The sequence below is a fragment of the Filicampus tigris genome, chromosome 8 (genome assembly GCF_054856515.1).
Source record: "Filicampus tigris isolate MCC_2025a chromosome 8, RoL_Ftig_1.0, whole genome shotgun sequence".
NCBI classification, from domain to species: Eukaryota; Metazoa; Chordata; class Actinopteri; order Syngnathiformes; family Syngnathidae; genus Filicampus; species Filicampus tigris.
Genome location: NC_141224.1, coordinates 20,623,587 through 20,644,851, shown reverse-complemented (window position 1 = coordinate 20,644,851; position 21,265 = coordinate 20,623,587). Strand labels below are relative to the sequence as shown.

Here is a 21,265-nt window from a genome sequence, read left to right as displayed (position 1 = left end):
CCTATAATATGCAACAGGAGGATGAAACATTTGTGACTGATCAAGAATATATTTCCATCTAAATAACAATGGCGGAGAGGTGTGAAATGACGTGGCTTATGTGTGCTTTTAACACATTTTCTTGACAGTGGAATGCGTCAGCCAGATGGATGGGATATACAGTACATTCAGGTGCATAAATATTTGGACATTCAATACATTTCCACCATTCCAGCTCTACAACACCACAATGGATTTGAAATGAAACAATTAAGATGTGCTTTAACCGCAGACTTTGAGCTTTAATTTGAGGGTCACATCAAAATCAGGTGAACGGTGTAGTAATTACAACATGTTTTTAAAGAGTCCTAAAGGAATTGGACAATTGGCTTCTCAGCTGTCCCATGCCCAGTTATGTATTCCCTCATTACTTCACTTACAACGAGCAGATAAAAGTTGTGGTATAATAATTTGCAATCTTGTGAGAACATCTCTCAACATTCACCGGTAGTCCAAAGAGCTGTCACTATCATTAGGCTGAAAAATCAAAGCAAACCTATCGAAGAGATCATAAAAATATTAAATGTGACCAAATCAACTGTTTAGTAGTACACTCTTAAGAAGAGAGAAGGCACTGCCTGGTGAGTCAGCAACACCAAAAGACCTTGAAGACCACGCAAATGTGGTGGATGACAGATGGATCAAGAAAAAGTCAGATCAAGAACACTCCAGAAGGTGGGTGTATCTGTGTTCAAGTCAACAATTAACAGATGACTTCACCAGAGGAATTGCAGAGGTTTCACCACAAGGTGTAAACCATTGGGGAGCTTCAAAAACAGGAAGGCCAGATTTGAGTTTGCCATCTAAAAGAGCCTGTACAATTCTGGAACAACATTTTATGGACAGATGAGACAAAGATCAATTTGTACAAAGTACCAGAATGGTGGAAAGTGAAAAGTATGGAGAAGGAAAGGAACTGCTCAAGATGCAAAGCATATCATCTCATCAGTGAAGCACGGTGGTAGTAGTGTAATGGCGTGGGCATGTTTGGCTGCCAGTAGAAGTGGATCTCTTATATTTTTTGATGTGGCTGCTGACAAAAGCAGCAAAAAGTGTTTCAGGCACTCTTATTGGCTCATATTCAGCCAAATACCTAAAAAACTCTTTGGCTGGTGCTTCACAATGCCAATGGACAGTGACCCAAAGCATGCTGCAAAAGCAACCCAAGAAACGTTTTTTTTTTTAAAGGCAAAGAAGTGGAATGTTCTGCAATGGCCAAGTCAATCATCTTACCTGAATCCGATTGAATGTGCATTTCGCTTGCCGAAGACAAAAGTGAAAGGAAAATGCCCAAAGAACAAGCAGGAGCTATAGACAGCTGCAGCAGAGGCATGGCAGAGCATCAGCAGAGACGAAACGCCAGTGTCTGGTGATGTCCATGGGTTCGAGACTCAAGGTTGTCCTTGATTGCAAAGGATTTGCAACAAAGTATTGAAAAGTGACCATCTGCTTTATGATTGTTAGTTTCTCCGATTACTTTTGGTCCCTTAAAAAGGTGGAGGCACATATAATAAAATGTGTTGTAATTCCTCCACCGTTCTCCTGATTTGAATGTAAATACCCACAAATTAAAGCTCAGTCTGCACTTAACGCACATCCTGATTGCTTCATTTCAAATCTATTGTGGTGTTGTACAAAGCTGAAATTCTGAAAATTGTGTCAATGTGCAAAGATTTGTGGACTTGACTATATCAGGCTGTGTCAAACATAATGTTGTAAGTGATTCTCCACAACATTCCATTTTTTTAAAATAGGATTTGTTGACTCGAAAATAGAGTTTAACCAAATGTGCCGTACTGATTATGGTTTGTTCTGATTAAGAGCCTGATAAGTTCTCCTTACGGGAGTGAAGGGTGTAAAGAAAAGAAAAGTACAGAAGAGGGAAAGGCAAGTGGAAAGTTTGGTGGTGTTAGTATAGGAGCAAGCAGAGGAAATGAGAAGAGAAAACAAGAGGAGAGACATTGACGTCTGAGATGCTATCAGGTCTCGTTGCTGATATGACAGCCTCAGTCCCCGCTGACAAGCATCAGCCATCTCCCATAGCAAGCTTGGCACATCAGACTTCATTGTCTCGCACGCTTTGTTCTAAATAACATCTGCACTCGTCAGCATAGAATTTATTCTCTTCTAGGCTCTTATCCCTCTAACAAAGTTTGAAGGGATTTTCCTGCCCCTGGTGCTGCAGTTTGAAATGCCCTTGGTGAAACATGACTGTCAAAAAATGTTTTGCACTGACAAGTAGTACATGCACCATGTTGTACTACTGTATATGCAGTACTTATGATCCTGTGAACGCCATCACAGCTTTCCTTTGTGCCTTTTGTTAATTGATTCACAGAAACTGAAGTAACTGATGGTGTAGAAGTTCACTCAACTGACTTCCATATAGGTAGAGTGGGTTCAGTTCCCACTCAGTGGTAGTATGAATGTGGGTTAGAATTGTTGTCTGTCTCTAATTGTTCCATGTGAATGACTGGACGACCAATCCAGGGTGGAGTTTCCCTTCTGCCTGAAGTCATCGGGAATAGATCATTTGCCGGTCTCCGTCTTCAAAGGCTTCATGCGCATTACTGATTCAAAGCAACGGGAGGTGTACTTGTGTGGCTGCGAAGATTTATTTTTTTAGCATGGAGTTCTTATAGTTTTGAATACATTTCAAACAATATCAACATGCCTAGCTGTGTTGTGTACGGGTGTACGAAACAAAGTAGAAAGTAGTAAGAGTAGTAAATTATTTTCCCAATTTCAAGAGGAAATGTCAGAAATACTGGATGAGCATGTGCAAGCTATTAAATACACAGACTGGACCAAGGACATAATCAGGAATGACTGTGTTTGCCGTGCTCATTTCATATTTGGTAAGTTATCGTGGCCGTTTGGTTTAACGTTAACCCTATATCTTGAAATGTTGACTAAGTGGTCAGGAACTGTGGAATAATGGCAAGGAGTTTGCTACTCGTGTTAGCTAGTAACTAGTAGCTAACTCATTCAGCTATGAGCTTTGGTGCTCTTAATTTGTTAGCATTATTGTTTGTGATGTTTACCTCAGCCGTTTTTCCCTGGGCATTCTTGAACACCTCAGCAACTGAAAAGTAGCCCTACAATGCAGTCCCACCGTGATTGTTGTCACCACAATTTGACGCGATTTTCAGTTCCCTTTCATATAGTATAACAAGCAACAAAACAAATAAGCAGACTAGACTATGTTACTCACGCAAGTACAGTTACATATGAGGATGTAGTCCTTCTTTCTGTGGACAATGTCCCATGCTGGACTCACAGTTTTGTCTCTAGTGTAAACGCTAGGTTTCTCCTCCAAATAAAGATGAACATCGGGCCACCCTGTGACATCTTCCTCCCACTCTGTAATCCCATAAGGATCGTGAAGTTGGTTTCCATCTGGCAGCGTTATTTTCTTAAAGTAATTTCCGCAATCCTTTACAGTTGGTCTGCTTGTGTACATATATATGCCGTTGCTTCCACAATGCGCGTGAATCCTGGTTATGTCATCCTTGTTTACAAACTGAAAATGGATCTATAGGCTCTTGCTGGCCGCGACACTGAACAGAAAAAGATTTATAACAAATGGATGAATGCATAGGTCAACCTCAGTTAACTGACTTGAAGAACTTTCGGCAAATAAAAACAGTTCTCCTTGACTATCAGTGAAAATAGAATATTTAATGGAGTGTGTCACTTTCCTTGGACAAGAGGCCATGCTCACATTTTATTGAGACTCTTAGTGAGTTATCAATATGTTTATTATTATGGCTTTAGTTTGTAGACCTGCACTGAAGTGTTTTTACCGTATTTATTAGCAGAGCTGGGCATTCCGTCTATGTGACGGACCGGTACGTCTATCCGTCACTGACGGATGTCCGTTTTGCTGACGGTTGACAAATGACGTGAAAAATGTTAAAATAGACGGATTAAGCATAGACGTAAACCCCTTTATCCAATCCGCCATTTGTCTGCAGTCCATCATTAGTTGACTTTTCGCGACGAGGCTTCGATGGCCGCCGCGAGCGTGGGGAGGAAAATAGAGAGTTGTTGTTGTGCAAAGCGAAGTGAGTCACTATTTCTGTTGAAATATTGTCCGGGGGCGGGGTGCTAGTGAAACTGTAGTCAGACTTGCCGACGGACGGCTGTTTAAAATTAGAGGCGGACCGGCCTATAGACGGGTACTATCATTCCCCCCCACCCAAAAAAAAATGGTGAATAACAGATGACGGAAGGGTACCCAAACATTGCAGACGGATGACGAATAGCGGACACTGAATTTTTAGTAAAATGCCCAGCTCTGTTTATTAGGAAGGGATTTGTCAGCTTTCAGGTTCAGGGTATTGAACTTCTTCTATTCTAGAGTTGACTTGTTGCATGTGAGCGTGACACTCTACACAGCGCATGTGTTGTTCACTCATCATTGAGATAAGCATCAACACGTTCAGCTCACAAAGCAGCTGTCCAGTTTTTAGGAATGATTTGGCATTGTATGTCCCTACTACTGACTTGCTGTAAGATGAAAGTTAATGTTAAAATTAAATCAATATTTTACTGCAATGATACATTTTTAGTGATCCAGAAACTGTAGCAAAGACTCTGAGATTGGCATTAGTATAGGAGACGTACTAATTACCTGAGCTGGGCATTTTACTAAAGATTTGCGGTCCGTTTATCGTCTTCCGCCTACAGTCGAGGTACCCGTCGTCCGTTTATCCGCCGTTTTGTCCAACCTAGTCATTTGAGCATAACAATACAATTCCACCAGCACCATTGAAGCACCTAAACAGGCCCCCTGGAGGAAAAGTGCCTAATGAAGAATATTTACAGTCAGTTTATGTAGCTAATTGTGTGACGTGTGGTATATGAGACTTGATTCCAGGCCCGTTCCACCATACGACTACAGAGGGAGGGGAGTGCTATTCCCAGGCCGAATCCCAAAAGGCCCCCAAGGCTAATGGGGAGCAACCCCCAATACTGCATCACAGCACAAAGGCTAGAGGGAAGAGGAGGAGCAGGAGAGCTTGAGGAGCGACAGAATAGCCCTCCTCAAGCCAACTCCCCTCAAGCCAAAGGCAAGGACAAGGCCCCGAAGGGTCGGTTGGCACCCACAGACTGCACACTAGAAGGGCAACACATAAAATGTTGTTTTTAACCGGGAAATTATTTTACTATATATAAAATAACTTTATTTGTTTGATGATGTATGTTTATTTTGATATAAAAAAGACTTAACAGTACTGTTTTGTTTTTCTTTCATATTACTGCCTAATATGGCATATGGTATTGTGTAGAAATACACACACAGGCGCATAATCAAATGTCTGACTGTGTGTGTCGGAGAGCTGGTTTATTTACTAGTGATAGTTTACACAGCGCTCTATAATTTCTTCACCCGGTGTGTGTGTTTGTATCTCTCTGTTCTGCTCATTCAGGCTGTTTGAAGGAAGCAGGTGCAAACTGGTGACTCAAACACATATGCCGGCTACTCAGCTATTCTAATAAGCAAATTTACATTTTCCAAAATGATTAATCATTATAGTATTATTTGAATGACATTGCAATTTCTACTTTATACATATCTATATCTATATCTATATCTATATATATATATATATATATATATATATATATATATATATATATATATATATATTAGGGATATCACGATACGATAATATCACGATACGATAATTATTATGATATTGCGGGGAGGTTGGCGATATATAAATAGCTCACAATATTGTAAAAAAAAAAAAAAGAGCTCATATTACAAAAAATTACATCACAATATTCTCTTTTTGTCTATAGGCTGGTCCACCTCTAATTTTAAATGGCCACCCATCTGCAAGTTCGACTAAACTTTCACTTTCACCTCCTGCCTCACTACCGTAAATAAAACACATTACAAAATTTCAATTAAAAAAACAGTAGGGTACACTGTATGTTCTTTTGTTATTTTCATGTGAAAAACTGCTCATCGTGCCATTAATAAAATCAGGTCAGACACACCAATAACAGTGAACGAATCCTCTTCAATTCGGGTTATCAAAACCCAAAGTAATAACATTTATGGTCTAAAGAAATGCGTTTTCCTCATAGAGATGTTAACAATTTTCCTGAAAAATTTCACGACCCACAAATACAAACATTCTATACTGGGATTCAGTTCGATAGTTTTTCCACCCACGAGGTAGTGGCAACATTATACATATTTGACAAGACCCTTTCACCTGGTCTGGATAGTGTATCATTTCTCTGTGCGTGAACTTTGCCTTCATTTTGATACTATGACAACTGGCCGGTTTGCCAAACATTTCATCATGGGCATGCATTTGTCACCTGATGGCTGCTCAGATGTTGAGTGGTCTTGCAGAGTCGTTGGCATAATGACCTTCAAAATTATGAGGCAGCAAAACAGAAAAAGAATGTGGAAACAAAACAATTTGCATTAAATTCTCAAGTCTATTTCCTGTAGGCCTTCATGACCAAATGAGAAAACCCTAGAGGGTTTTTGCAACTTAATACTCACATAAGTTAGTGAGGCCTTGTCTTCCAGATTGGGGAAGAGTGTGAAAATTCCACGAACATAAATAATGCGAACATTAACTTTTCATACAAACACTGTAAGGCAATCAAATTCCTTCAAGGACACTTGGCTTTTCATCTTCGTCATCTTATTTACATGTTACATTTTGAAAAATAAGCCAGTGCTTTAACTACTCTGGTACACAGTGGTCCAGAATACCAGCACCTCTCCATTTTTAGCCTCTTGCATACCGGGACTTTTTACACACTTTTTACGGTGTACCGGGACTTTACATGAGCCCACAGTACACTCTCTTGTTCTATTTGTATCTTGTCATACTCACACGACTCCTTGAGTAATTTGGGTACCTCAAATAAAAAAAAATGAAAATGTACTTTTTTCTGTCTCCGGTGACACTTTATTTGGTATGTGCACCATCATTTAGACAAGTCAAGTCACTTTACGACGCCCGTGCCTCCTCCTCATTTTGTCCCCAGCACCATAGTGACTACGTTTACATGCAGTCAATATTTGGGTTAAGGTCAAAATTCCGATTTCTGAAACATTCTGAATAACCGTTTACATGACTGAGCGGACAGAGTTGCTCTGGCATTTGAATAACCCACTGTGTACGGCAAGACACGGCGCTATGACTCAAATGGACATCATTTCCGCTTGCTACTTTCAACTGTCCACAAAACACTTGATATTCATGTCATTTACCACATGAATGAAGCAGCCGGTTTTCTCCTCACTCCAAAAGTGTGCTTCTGTGCTGCGTCTCTGATCTTGTTTACCTCTGCTTATGTATTTGCGATGGGTTTCGCGCAAAACAACGCACTTCCGCATACAAGCACTTCCTGTACTACAAAGGCCAGCATTCCTTGCAATGAGCATGCGCAGAGTGTCTCGAACGTGTCTCTTTGCGCGCTCGCAGTATCTTTGCCTTTTTCGCCCTCCTCTTCTCCTTCTCCATCAACTTCTCAGCAGTAATGCCAAGTACAGCATCTGATGCTTTTTATTTCAATGCGTTTTATTTTTTCTGTACAAAGTATTTTGACGTAAATTCCGAGTTTAACGGTGAAATCCGACATACACGGAAATTTGTGTTACATTGCCAGTGTAGGAACGGAACAAGTTTGTAAAATGAGGACTCCCTGTAATACAATGTAATAGCCTTTGTAGACATTTATTTTGAAGTCGGCCCCCGTGGTGGCGTGATGGCTAGGTTGAGTTGTCTTTTAGCTTTAGCTTTTGGCTTGTCTTATCACAGTTTTTATTGCCATTACATTTGCTACCAGCATCAACACAACGCCATCCCGAAATCATATTCAATCACTAATTTAGGATGCTATTACGGCGTCATTGTATGATACGGATATGATATTGTATGATAAGTCTCCGTTCGTTCGTGGCCGGCAGCTAGCCGCGAGCTCCTAGCAATGAGTGCCCAACTGGCAACAGCAAGTAGTCTGACGGCTGTTGCTTTGTTTTCTTTTCCTCTTTTTCAATAATGTGGACATAGGCTGGTTTGTAATTCACAATCCATGTTTAAAGGAAGAGGATGTGCCTCAAATTGCACTTTGAGGTTTTTTTCATTCATGGTTTCATTCATGTATAAAATAAGAAGGTATCATGCCTTGTATTGCACTTCAAGTTCTGTCCCTAAACACTAAACGGCTATATTTGACATTTTGTGTTGAATCTTTTTTTTAATTTAATGGTTCGAATGTATCTTTAATTATCTTGTGTTTCTTTGTTTAGTTTTTTTTTTTTTTTTTTTGTGGATCCAAAAAAATGCTCTGATCTGTGACTCAAATCAGTCATCCGATCCGAATCTTGATTTTTTTGATCTGTTGTACCACTCAGTGATACGCGCCACACGCCTGTTCCTCACAAGTTGACTGTGTGGCAGAAAAAGGTTGAAAAGAGTTGAACGCATAAATATTGGCGTTGCTCCAAAAGGGCCCAAAGAGAACCCGGGCTGGTGATGTTAATCTTGTAAGTGATCTATTATATATTTATTTATTAATTAATTAACTTGGGGTCGCTGATGGTGTAGTGGCACACTCACCTGACTTGTGTGCGTGCAGTGTGGGATTGGTTCCCTCTCGGTGACGGTGTGTATGGTTGTTTGTCTCTGTGTGTGCCCTGCAACTGGCTGGTGACCAGTTCAGGGTGTACAGTAGTCTGCCTTTTGCCCAAAGTCAGCTGGGATAGGCTCCAACACCCCGCCTGTGACCCTGGACAGGAGTAGTTGTGTCAAAAATGACACTATATGACATGGCATTAATGATCTGCTGTTAGCCACCGCCTAATTTACCCGGCAACAGTCAAATAAAGGGAATACCGGCACTTCTTTTTTTCCACTTAAATCACCCGGAAAACTCAAGTAGAAACCACGTTATGAGATATTTTTTTCTTTTACTCAAATACCATCATGTGAAATGTTGCCTAATTAGGGAAGTTTGATTCCTTGTAAGCGAGGAGGAAAATGTTGCTGAAGAAAATTGTCTCGACTCGAACCAGTCAACTTCAATCCATTATGTAAGGCCGTGGTTTCAATTTCAAATAGACACCAATCAGGGTCGAATCCAGGTGACAAACCATTTTAACAACGAATCAGTGTTACACCCTAGATTGCAAAAGCTACTTTATTACTGAGCGCTGATCATGCAACTGTTTTTAACACTGTCCCTAAACTTTTAAAACTGGCCGATTTGCAGTGTACTCTTTGCCCTTTACATATATAAGTTAGTCTCCACTTCTCAGGACTTCAAACTATGCGTCATTCTTCGACATCCCAAAGATCAAAGGATTTAATTTTGAGTAGCATTCCGTTTTTTTTTTTAGTGCATGTCGAGTGCATGCCGCAGTCGGTACATTATGGAACTGATTGCCATAAAGAAAGGATAAAGAAAAGTGATTCACATGGCATCGCAAATGTAGCCGTGGGCCTTATATATGGCCAGTCTTTGAACACTTCATACAAAGGCTCCAGCATGGAACCTAAACTAATACTGCACATCGTAGAGTCTGGACTAGTTGTCACCCTGCCTAGGGGTGAAGGTAGCTTTGTTGGTGCATAATGTGCATTATTCCACAGATCCAGTCTGCATGCTTAACATGGGTGAAAATAACCGAGGAGGCTTTTTCATCCCCATCATCTGACTGGAGGGACGAAGAGAGCTGATGCACTGATCTCAGGATCACGCCCTTCGAACAAAGTCTGATGGAGGGTCTCCTGCTAATCCCTTAATAGTATTCGTCCCACTGAGCTACACATTGCGACGCCTGGTTGTTTAGAGGTAAAATGAGGTCAGGGTGGGGGGTAGGAGTGGTGTAGAACCACAGTAATCCCTTGAATGATACAATCTACGGAGAATTTCCTGGCATGCTGAACATTGTTAAACAATTTACCAAGCCGGCAAACTGCTGATAATTGCTGTTGCATCGTCTGATTTGTTGGTACGGCTTTCCATCTGTGCAGGATGACAGCTAATGCGAGGGAATCCTTTTGATTCAGCAAAGTTCTGCACACTGTCTGTCTCCAGACAGATATTCAAAGCTATCAAGTTCAAGTTATTTTTACTTGTGCCTTACTTTTGCAGTGTCTGTACCTAACTCCTACTAGTTCCTTTGAACAACATGATGATTTCATAAGTTAACTGATACTTCAGCTCACTGGCGAGAGGTTGGCAAGAGCTTAATTTGGGAGGACGGAAGTTATAACACCCCCCCCCCCCCCCAGACACGCATGCGCACGCACACACACACGCGCACACACCTAGACACACGCCTACATGTAAGCACATGCACTCACAAACACATTTCTAATTCAGATTTCATTTTCTGCATTCCCTGGCACGATTTACGCCCGTTTCTCACTGAGTGGCGCAGGTTTACAAGTGTGTGCACACAAGTCAGTGGGTTAGACGCTCGTTTGGTGTGCTCAAGCACACTGCACTTTTGTTTTGACGGCACATACAGTATTTTTAAACTGTTTGAACTAGCCAGTCACTATGCCAGAATGCATTATAATTGCTAGTGGTGCCCCCTACTTCTCTGTTGGCAGTTCTGGCACACAAGTCAGCGGTTTAGTAGTGGTTTTGCCTCTGAGGCAATGCCCGGTGGTTAAAAGTTGAACTTTGTACAATTTAATCAGCTCTGAGTAATGTCATTTTCAACACTTCCATTAATTAATATGGTCAGGAGAGAAGTATCGAGTTGCAGTGTGTATTAGTGTCTATTAATGTGCTACGCTCTAAGAAAATAACTACCGGTAATAATAAAAATATGGTGCCAGCGGTTACTATTTAGCTCCAAGGACAACATAAGTAGCCTAAAGGCCTCTATACACTAATCCGGCGTCCGCCGTTGGAAAGTCGGTGTACGCCGTCTGTTTGGTGTAGCGCGCAACGTCGTAAAGTTGGAGCCGTTGTAGGGGCATCTGGAGGGCGTGTTCGGCCGATTCAACATGTAGAATGGGGTCGGGCTGCCAGGACAAATGATCACTGTTATTGGCTGTTAGCTAGCGAATCAGTAAACTGTACAAGACCGGGAAGTGACGAATGTGGACAAACGGTGAAAATTGAAGCTATTCCTTAAGAACTACATCAACTTTGCTGATTTTCCACATCTCCCCTATGGACATAATGGCTGGCTGGACAGGAGAGCGCGAAAAAAAAAGACCTCATCGTTAGACCATTATTCGACCTCACCGTCAAAGGCTACGCCAATCGAGTGATGAAAGGCAAACTATGGGAAGCTCTTGAGACGCAGCTGGTTATACCACGTAGGATTTATTTTTAGGCTTGAGTTTATTTTCATAGAGAAACCATTCGTAATTTTTTGGTAAATATACTAACTCCGATGGTATTTCTAGTGCTCACACATGCGCAGAAGGTCTGGAGTAGTTGGCGTCTCCGTTGGCTTTTGCAGTGTGTACTTCCACAATTTTCAGGTCTAACGTGCCGGATTTTAGGCCGACACGACAGTTGGCCATGACAGCTGATGTTGTATTGGTGTGTAGAGGCCTTAAGGGTCTGTTCTAAAAATAGCTCACAGTGATAGGACACTGTGACTTACTAAGAACAATTCAATTTATTTTACCTTACCTACCTAACGCAATTCGTAATGTACCGAATATCTCGTATTTTGTTTGAAAATAAAATAGGTTTTGTTCAAATGAAAAAAATACTGTTTTTATTTAGTCAAATATTTGAAAAAGGACATTTTCGAGCCGTAATTTTAATACCGTGAAATCGCGATGTTTTTGCTCTCGGTTTTTATACCGTCAGATTTTAACATTGGGCCATGTCTTATTAGGAACCTTTTTTTTTAATTAATTAAAGTATTCATCCCTAAACAGGTGTATGAAATAAAAAGTCTGCTCTTAATATGTTTTTAGAATTATATTCCGACACTACAACAATTCACTGTATTACAAAGGAACTCTTTTAGATATTAGATTTTTCAGAGGTGAAAGAGATGTCTGCAATTAGCATGTTCCCCTATTCATTACAATATTTTTTTGGTCCCTAGTATACTTTAAAAAAAGGTGTTGGTTGTACAATCAAGGCACGTTTTTGTATTGTTTGCAAATTGAAACGTGCCTGAAATTTTGATTAGTTGCGGAGAACTCCTAAAGTTCATATCTTAAATTCACCCCTGATAGGCAGTGATAATTAAATGGCAGATGAAGGGGGTGGGGAATTCTGGAACAACAATAGAGCAGGGTATCTATTACGATTCTATTGTTAGTCATGCCTGTGCTATTATTATAGCCCCAAGTGAGTACAGTACAGTCCACCTGCTGCACCCAGCCAGAAACAACAACCTCATGGAGTTTTTTCTGGGGTGCGTTTTTTTTTTAATATGGGTCATATGTGATTTTCTGATATGGGTAAAGGCGGATGTGTAGCTAGTGTCAGGTATTTACAATGGGATGAAGTCATCAAAATTACATACTGTAGTATTTTTATTTTTTTTTAGCTCCGTTTGTGTTGGAGGGGATTTAAATCCGAGTTTCTCCAGTTATAGGATTGACTCACAGGGCTAAACCAGCAAGCAAAGACTTTTGCTGGCTATGAGACCGGAAATAATTGGGTGGTAGCAAGACTGGACAGAACTGGTGCTTGTGAAGTCATTTGATTCTAGAATCGTAGAGGGTTAGAGGAGTGCATGGTGCTAGAGTCTGTATCCTCTGTCTGTATATTGCAGTTTGATATCTGGCTAATGTAAAGGGTTATGACCCCAGTGGTGGTGTAATGGTGTTAGGTTTAACGCTGGCTCTCTGGACTACTCCCGGATAGGTACTATTCAGTCATGGATGGGAAATGGTGTGACATTAACATTGGACATTGTCATTTGCCAAAAAAGGTGAAAAGCTGATCCGTCAGGCTGCCTAGCATTCACATGTAAAAGAAGTCCATAAAACCATTATCAAAACAAAAGAGCAATAGCATGAACATGATAACACACAATATGGCCCAAATACTGGTCTACAGGAAATGGAAAATGGAAGGAAATATTATTTTAGTTCCCATTTACGGCTTAAAGGGGAAGTCAGCCCGAACATGTTTTTTTTCCAGAATATGTTCTATGCAGGCCTACTAGTTGAAACACGGCATTCTGATTAATATTGCGTTTGAGGAATATAAGGTAAGCAGCAAAATGAACCCACTTTTAACTATCTCAGGGGGCGGCCAATGTGTCACTTCTGTCGACTGAAGATGACATTGAGGTTGCTAAGGGCTCCGATAACGACCAATCACAGCTCACCTGTTTTTTCAAGCGGAGCCATGATTGGTCCTTATCTGAGCCCTGAGCAACTTCGATGTCATCTTCAGTCGACAGAAGTGACAAAATGGACGCCCCCTGAGCTAGCTAAAAACGGGTGGATTTCTCATTTTCCATGTTTAGACTGGTGGGCCTGCATAGAACATATTCTGGAAAAAAATATGTTTGGGTTAACCTCCTCTTCAAGTCTTACAAGATTTTGGCATTTGGGGATTTTTATCCATTCCTCCAGAACAGTATTTGTGAGATCAGAGGTATCTGATTTTGGATGAGAGAGCTTGACTTGCAATTTCTGCTCTCGTTCTTACCAAAGATATTTAATGAGATTCAGGTCGGGCCAGTTAAGTTCTTCCAACTCAAACTCCTCCACGCAAGCATACAGGGCTTGATCGGTGCACAGGGGCAGAGTCATGTTAGAGAACGAAAGTTTCCTTAAAAAGTGGAAAGGGCAGATTTGTCCAAAATGTTTTGGTAAAATGAAGAATTATAATTCAAGGTGAACTTGATACCAGCCCAACCCCTCAGTAAATTAAGGTGTGTGTCTTAATGCTTTTGTTCATATCAGATATCCTTGCATCTGGCCAAATGTTGCTAAAATGTGTTTCTACTATTTGCTAAACGTTAAAGACACTTCTCAGTATGATACCATAGAAAAGCCAACCGTCGACCGAGCCATTTGCTACACCATTTTCTATAGCCTTTCCCAAATGACTTAGGGTGAAAAGTAGACTACACCTTCGACAAGTTGCCAGTCAGAGACATACATTAAGAAAAGTAAATTAATACCTCTCGAAGGTATCTACAGTGCACTGAGCATTATGGTGTACATTTTCTTATACACCTATTGTATTAGATATTTCACTGATGTTAGCTATATAGGACATTATTTAATGACTTGGTTGTGATCCAGTTTTTATTTGTCAAGTTCCTTAGACATGTTTCCAAAGTCTTGATTCGGAAATTCATTTGTGAATGTGTGTGCTGCTGAGTTATCCGCTCTCTCTCCATTTGGGATTCTAAGAGGGGAGACATGAATGAGCTTTCTTGAATCCTGGCAAGTAATCTAAGGAAACAGATGGATTTTAGTTATATATGGCAACGGATTAACCACTTCCCTGTTGTGCAGAAAACCTGCAGTCACCAGCTTCAGTTCAACATTCTGAATGTTAGTCCTTGGTCAGGAGGTTTGACTTGTGCACTGTTAAATTACATGTTCAGATGAGTGTGCCCTATGGATTCAATTCTATCTGTGTCTTTTAAGGCCAGCCTATCACACTTTTCCAGCTCCTTTTGCCAGAGGAAGTCAACAGCAGTGACTGTATAAAGAGAAAAAGTCGTATTTTCGCCTACTACCTATACATACATTTGAATGAGCAAGTGGGAATTACAGTATCTGTCTTTTAATGAGCCACTGTTTTCAGTACTCTGCTTTTACATAATGATGTTGATTTCTTGTATGTGGATGACCGAAAAACATGACACATTAGCGTAAAAACTGGCGCGTCTCGATTTGAGTGACGTTGTAAGTCTCGTTTTGCCTGTTTGAGAATTTGGAGACCGATCTGTGCCATGCTGGGCATTCTGGCGTATCGATGGCATTTCTTTTGACATGCACCTGGCACACAATTAGGAAAATTTGCACTGTGAAGAAAAATGTAGGCCGTTTACTGAAGAATTGTTATGCTGATAGAGTTTTCACTACATTTTTGCAGTTATGGAAAATGATATGGGTTTTATCTGCTTGTCAGTTGACTTGACTTGACTTTTGATGGACCATTACATTTGAGGGTTGGTTTACTCACTAAACATACAAGTATAATATACAACAAACTAGACAAGACTAATGCTGCACATTGAAGCCCTTGACATATAATTTGTAATCATATGAATTGCAGCAAAACTTTTCATGTTTGATAATGCCACTGTGTGTCTGTTGACATTGTCACGATAATATAATGGCGTAGGCTTTGTATACCATGATTAATTCGGTGAATTGGTAATTGGTCACAATTGACCTTGAGTCAGATATGTTGGCTATCAAGGGTTCAAAGAAAGGTGCAATAACAAACAAATACATCCCAGTTATGATTGTGGAGAGACTTTTTAAATTTTCTCTGTTGTAACTTAATTCTTAGAACATAGTGTGTCATTAAAGTCAACCTCATCATAAACAATAAAACACTCTACCTTTTATAACAAGGAAAGACAGTGTAGCAGCTAACCAGTTGGTGGCTCGTGCTCACAGCTAATTTCTTTTCAACTTCAGTATTTTCACTCTGTTCATTCTGCTCACTCATCCTTGAGGCTACCGTAGATCAACTCTGACTGAAAGTCACATCACCTCTGGCTGGAATGAAACTTGAAGACGCTGGATGCGTCATTGCGCACACGTGTTAGGTTTGAGTGTGGGTCTTCTTTTAGAATCAGTGTTGCAATTATCTGCAGAAAGCCAAAGAAAAAGGAAAATGTGCAACTGTAGGACTAAGTGAGTACTAAGGAAGTATGCTGAGGTCTCCTCAACCTTTCAGCATTTCAACCAAAGTTTTTGTGTGACTTCAGAGGTGTATTACCCCATCCCCAAATGTTGGTCAATTTCAAATTGGATGACAATTTGGGTGTTTATATATCGAGGCTGCACTGTATTTATTTTGGATTTCAAGTTTTAAGTCTGTTGAATAGGACACCTTGTTTACACTCTTTTATATGTTGTACGTTAATAAAATGTTGAATTAATTTATCCTCGTTGCTAGTACCAATGCTTTAAAACTGGTCATTTAAAAGCGATGAAAACATTCAATTTTTATTATTATTGTTATTTTAAATGTTCCTGACAACTGCATTAAATCATCAATACCCTTACCCCAACCCATATGTCATGAGTATTGATCTCATGTATGTCAGCATTGCATCCATATTCCAGCAGACTTCACTGACTGTTCCCTGTTGGTCATTTGCCTCTGAATGATTTCATATTATCATTAACTTCATCCCCTGCCAGAACTGACTGGTGGGGTCTGTGTTAATGATGTATGTAGTTGGTATTTACCCACTGAGCCAGATGACTCCCTTATGATCCAATTATCACTCAATCTGTGGTGAACGCAGAGGGCCCTCAGGGTTCACTGTTAGGCATGAGATCTTTTATCAAAGACTGTGCCTATGTGTTGTAGTTGCCAAGATGAAGTTGCATCTCAGTATTTGTTTTAAAACGTTAATATAACGCAGGAAATCGGAGTACCCGGCGAAAACCCATGCAGACAAGGGGAGAACATCCAAACTGCACACAGGGAGGCCGGGGCCGGGATCGAACCCACGACCTCTGAACTGTGAGGCGGACGTGCTAACCAGTCGACCACCGCGCCGCCCTTACTTGCATTTATTTTTCTTGATATTTTTTACGTTTAAACATTTTCATGTACCAAAAAATAAATGATCGTTTGAGTAATCATGATTTCAATTATTGCCAAAATAATTGTGATTAATATTTTTTTCATAATCGAGCAGCCCTAACCTGGACAATGAGATCCAATACAAAAAAATCTGCAATCTCAGCAGTGGGTTAAAGTGATGATTCACAGCTCTCATAGCTGTCACATCAATGTTTCTGTGAAGCAGCTGGTTTATAGGTGAGAAGCGGCCAGATTAAAGGGGAAAGTATGCATAAGTGCTCTCTACTCATTTTTCCTATGCAGTGAATTTTATATCCCAAAAAATGCACAATTAATAGCAACTTCACAACATTTTGTGAGAATCTCAATCTTATGAATATAAAACGTAACTGCTAAAAATGTAAATGGAATTATTTTTTGGTCGTAAAATAGAATTTTTATTGAAACATTTCCATGGCATTTAACTGCGGTGGGTGGCTACGTCCTAACGCTCATTTTGCTGGATAGTGTTAACATTACTCTAAAACTTGTTCATATTGCACTTCTAAGAATTATAGAAATATCATTTGAAAAAAAATGATGTAGCATTTTAGTTGGCTTGCCGTGTCCTGTTCCTATCTGCATCAATACAGTTATCTTTGGAGTGTTATTCCCGTTTGAGCTAAACAAATATCTTCTAAAAATGATTGGTTCGTTGTCTACTATTTCCAAACCAAATTTAGTTTTTGTGCTTACAATTCCCAATCACAATTGTTACTATCAAGGAAGGGACAAACGAATTGTCTGCCGATCAGTTCAGGTTGTATGCCACCTCTCACCCATAGTCAGCTGGGAAAGACTCCACACAACACTAATGAATACAAGTGGTATAGAAAATAGATGGATGGATGGAGGGATAAAGGGACAAGGCATGAATCATACGTTCCCCCCAATTGTTGGGACAGACAACACAGTATTGCCTCTTGTGCCATTATAATGTGTCAGTTTGATAGTCAACAAAAACTACAACAACAACAACAGGTATATTGTTACAATCAAACACCAATTCAAAATATACTTGTAAAATTAATAGAGGATGCTAAATTGCCTATATATATGGTGATTAGTACAGGAAGGGTTCTCTGGGCTAAGTATAGTATTTATATATATTCTCAAGGATTTATGTATACACAAACACTTCAACATAAACACATTTTAATTAATCCTTAATGTAATCCCAATTTCCTACTTGCGGTGGAATTGTTAGTTTTGCAGGCTATATGTCCACTAGAGAGCAGTGTAGCATCAGACATAGTCAGAATTGGCTCAAAACAAATAGAAAAAAATAATACACAATTTTCTACTGCCCTCCTAAGTAGCCAGTATACCGATTTATGTCACTTGTGACATTTTACACTCAGTCATTTTACTGCCCTATGGCAAATAAGACACTGCTCCCACACTAACCTGTACACGCATTCAATAAAAGTACAGGAGCACATGACACACGCGGGATCTGGGTCCATAGAGGCTAGTGCTTTGAAGCAGTCCTCACACTTTCTGTCCAGTCGACATGCTGGCAGGCAGCGGGCTCAATCAGATAAATATGAGGCTTGTAATGCAACCACAGAGACGAGACTGATGGGATCAATAAAGAACAACGTTGTAGGTCACTGGGAGAACACAGTGAGAGGATAAATATGGACTGGCTCACCCGGAAACAGAGCAGCAAGACTGATGGGTAAACTGGACGATATCTTGTGTGTTCTCGCTCTCAGCATTTTAAAAGAATTAGATTTATGCTGACTTGTGATTTAGATGCTGCTTACTGGATGTTGTCTTGTAATACCTTTCTACTGAGATCATTTTTTGATAACGCTATTAATATTGTAAATTGGTTTTCTTTAAAGTGTGAGAAGAGTGGTTTTAGACCTGCTCCATATGCATAAAATCTGCACTTTATAAACACATTTTATGTGACTCTTGGTAATGTTAACACAGTTACACAAATGGTAAAGCTGTGGGCTCACTCACTTTTGGCAAGTTCAAACAATTTCTTCAGTTTTTGTCAATATCTGTCTCTGCGGAGACCTGCTACAATGTATAACTTACAAATGGGAGGCTTAGACAAATGGAAGGCTTAGTTCAACATTATTGAAGGGGAAATCAACCCAAACATATTTTTTTCAAGAATATATTCCCAGCAGGGCCACTAGTTGAAACACAGCATTCTGATTGCGTTTGCGTCTGTGCGTTTGCGCAATATGAGTTAAGCAGCAAAATCCACCCGTTTTTAGCCAAATCAGGGGGCGGCCATTTTGTCATTTCTGTCGACTGAAAATGACATCACAACTACCCAGGGTTCAGGGAACGACCAATCACAGCTCGCCTGTTTGCTAAAGCTGAGCGTTATGTCATTTTCAGTCGACAGAAGTGACAAAATGGCTGCCCCCAGAGATGGCTAAAAACTAGTGGATTAACTCGTATTCCACAAACGCAATATTTATCAGAATGCGTTGTTTCAACTAGTGAGCTTGCATAGAACATATCCTTGAAAAAAATATGTTTGGGTTGATTTCCCCTTTAATGAGCTGGTACCATTTATGTCTAACTTAGGTCCAAAGGAGTAATCATTTTATGCTTGATGCATTATGAATAATAAATGTACAAGGACACATTTGAAGCTTGTACCCTGTATTTTGCTCTCCAGGAGCTAGCTATACATACATTTTTTAATTTTAATTTTATTCTGATCTCAATAGATGCATTTATGTCAGCTATTTGTGTTATTGCATGCACTGCGCTGGTGTCACTAAGCTGATGTCCTTGCTAGATACTTTGACTTGTTTTCCCTGAATCGGTGATCCGCCCACATTTGTTGTGATAGTGACTGATGGATATATTGGAATAAGCGTGTGGCTCACATCACGATACGTTGGTCCAAATGAACATCTTTTTTAGATTATTTTTTTCAAAATCCCCCCACCCGATTGTTGCAATTTCCATTACCATATTGTCTTCTTCTCATCGCCATCACACATATTATTTCGGATGGATCATCATTTATATCATACATACATTTTCATGCCAGTTTGAGATTTTCATATTTTGTTGTTGTATTTTCCTCATCCATTTGTGTTCTTTATGCACTGAGATGTGCACCTTTTTTTTAATTTGTTTTAGGATCAAAGAAGGACCAAAGCCTCAGTCAGCACAGTAAGTAAACTGCATTACCCAGAGTGCTTTAGGCTTTGACACTTCTTCCTGTCATTTGGTGTTATGTGCTTCATGTGGCTCCGCCCCCTGTGTCTCAGAAAAAAGGAGGAAAGAAATGTCGCTAAATTCATGGGATGCAGCTGTTGTAGTGAGAGAACTTCACTTTGTGTGCTAAACAGATGACTTCCATGACATTAATGACAATGCATTTTCCTTTCCAAAATTCTTGTTAAAATCCAAGTCACACAAACTTTCTTTGGCTGTTTTTAATCACCATGCGTGTTGTCTGCACCTGAACTGGCTTGTGTAGCCTTGAAATTGAATTTCTTGTTCTTCCCAGATGCTACCTTTCTGTACTGTGGATGTACTTTGACCAAATCAATTGTACGTGTTGGACAAACTTGACCCCTATAGTGTCTCCTTTCCTCAGCTGAGCATTTAAGGCTGCTCTCATTTCCATTGGCTGTAGCGCTTTCTCACTTCCGCTTTCCCTCTGTTTCTGGATTTCTATTCAATTATCGCTGGTTTTAGGAAACTAGTTGCTTCTCTGCCTTGTCTCCGCCTCCTCTCTCTCTCTGCTCTGGTTGTAGTGAATGTCCCCAAGTATTGTTCACTTCCTGAAACTCATACCCCTGCTTCTTAAAATACCTCACAGGATAGATTGTTTTCCCAAGTGATGACTAGCTGCGCTGTACCTGTCACGCTTATTTGCTTATTTGAACAGGTGGTTTCCCTTTAGTGGGATCACTGAGCTGGTAAATAATGTTCTTCAGCCACAGCAAAAGTCCCAAAATGACAAGGAGCCCGAGCCAGACGCGTAAGTAATAGTTCAGACACATTTTGATCTTCTCCCTCCCAGCAGGCACATCCGCACACAGTGCAGCACAGTTCTACTGTTTTAAACACATTGGATTTTTTTAAAATTATGATTACCTAAGTCTGTCATTGTGTTTTTAAAACACGTTGGGTTTATCAGATATATTACAAAACTCCAATTCTTTTCTCATTGGCTAGCAAATATGCAGGAACGAAAAGTTTATTGGAGTTAAATTTTAAGGTTGAATATCAAATGGATGGAAATTTTACATGCAATTGAAATACATACATATTAAGAGTCAAGCCTACACATTTTTGAGTGTTCCTGATTTTTTCTGTTTTGCATGGTTATCAAATTTAAATGTTTCACATCATCAAACTAATTTTAATATCTCACAAAAACAGCCCAAGTAAATATAAAATACATGATGATTAAAAAATATATATATAGATGGATAAAAAAACAACCAACCTATATGAAAAAGCAATGCCCCAC

At 39.9% G+C, this 21,265-nt stretch overlaps 1 protein-coding gene and 1 long non-coding RNA gene across 23 annotated transcripts in view; both read left to right on the top strand.

The window, feature by feature from the left end:
• rims2a (regulating synaptic membrane exocytosis 2a) overlaps positions 1 to 21,265 on the top strand; it is a 146,446-nt gene that overhangs the window by 5,744 nt on the left and 119,437 nt on the right. For 17 of the 22 annotated variants that reach the window (XM_086039305.1, XM_086039288.1, XM_086039285.1 and 14 more), the window contains exons 3-4: positions 19,921 to 19,953; positions 20,678 to 20,770. The exons of the other annotated variants lie outside the window; for them this stretch is intronic. In XM_086039305.1, coding sequence (XP_085895431.1) covers positions 19,921 to 19,953; positions 20,678 to 20,770 — 126 coding nt within the window. The remainder of the gene's footprint in view (positions 1 to 19,920; positions 19,954 to 20,677; positions 20,771 to 21,265) is intronic. 22 annotated transcript variants of the gene reach the window in all.
• Positions 15,606 to 16,814, top strand: LOC147144030 (uncharacterized). Its single transcript, XR_015087981.1, has 2 exons — positions 15,606 to 15,854; positions 16,595 to 16,814. It is a non-coding gene; the product is annotated as an uncharacterized LOC147144030 (long non-coding RNA).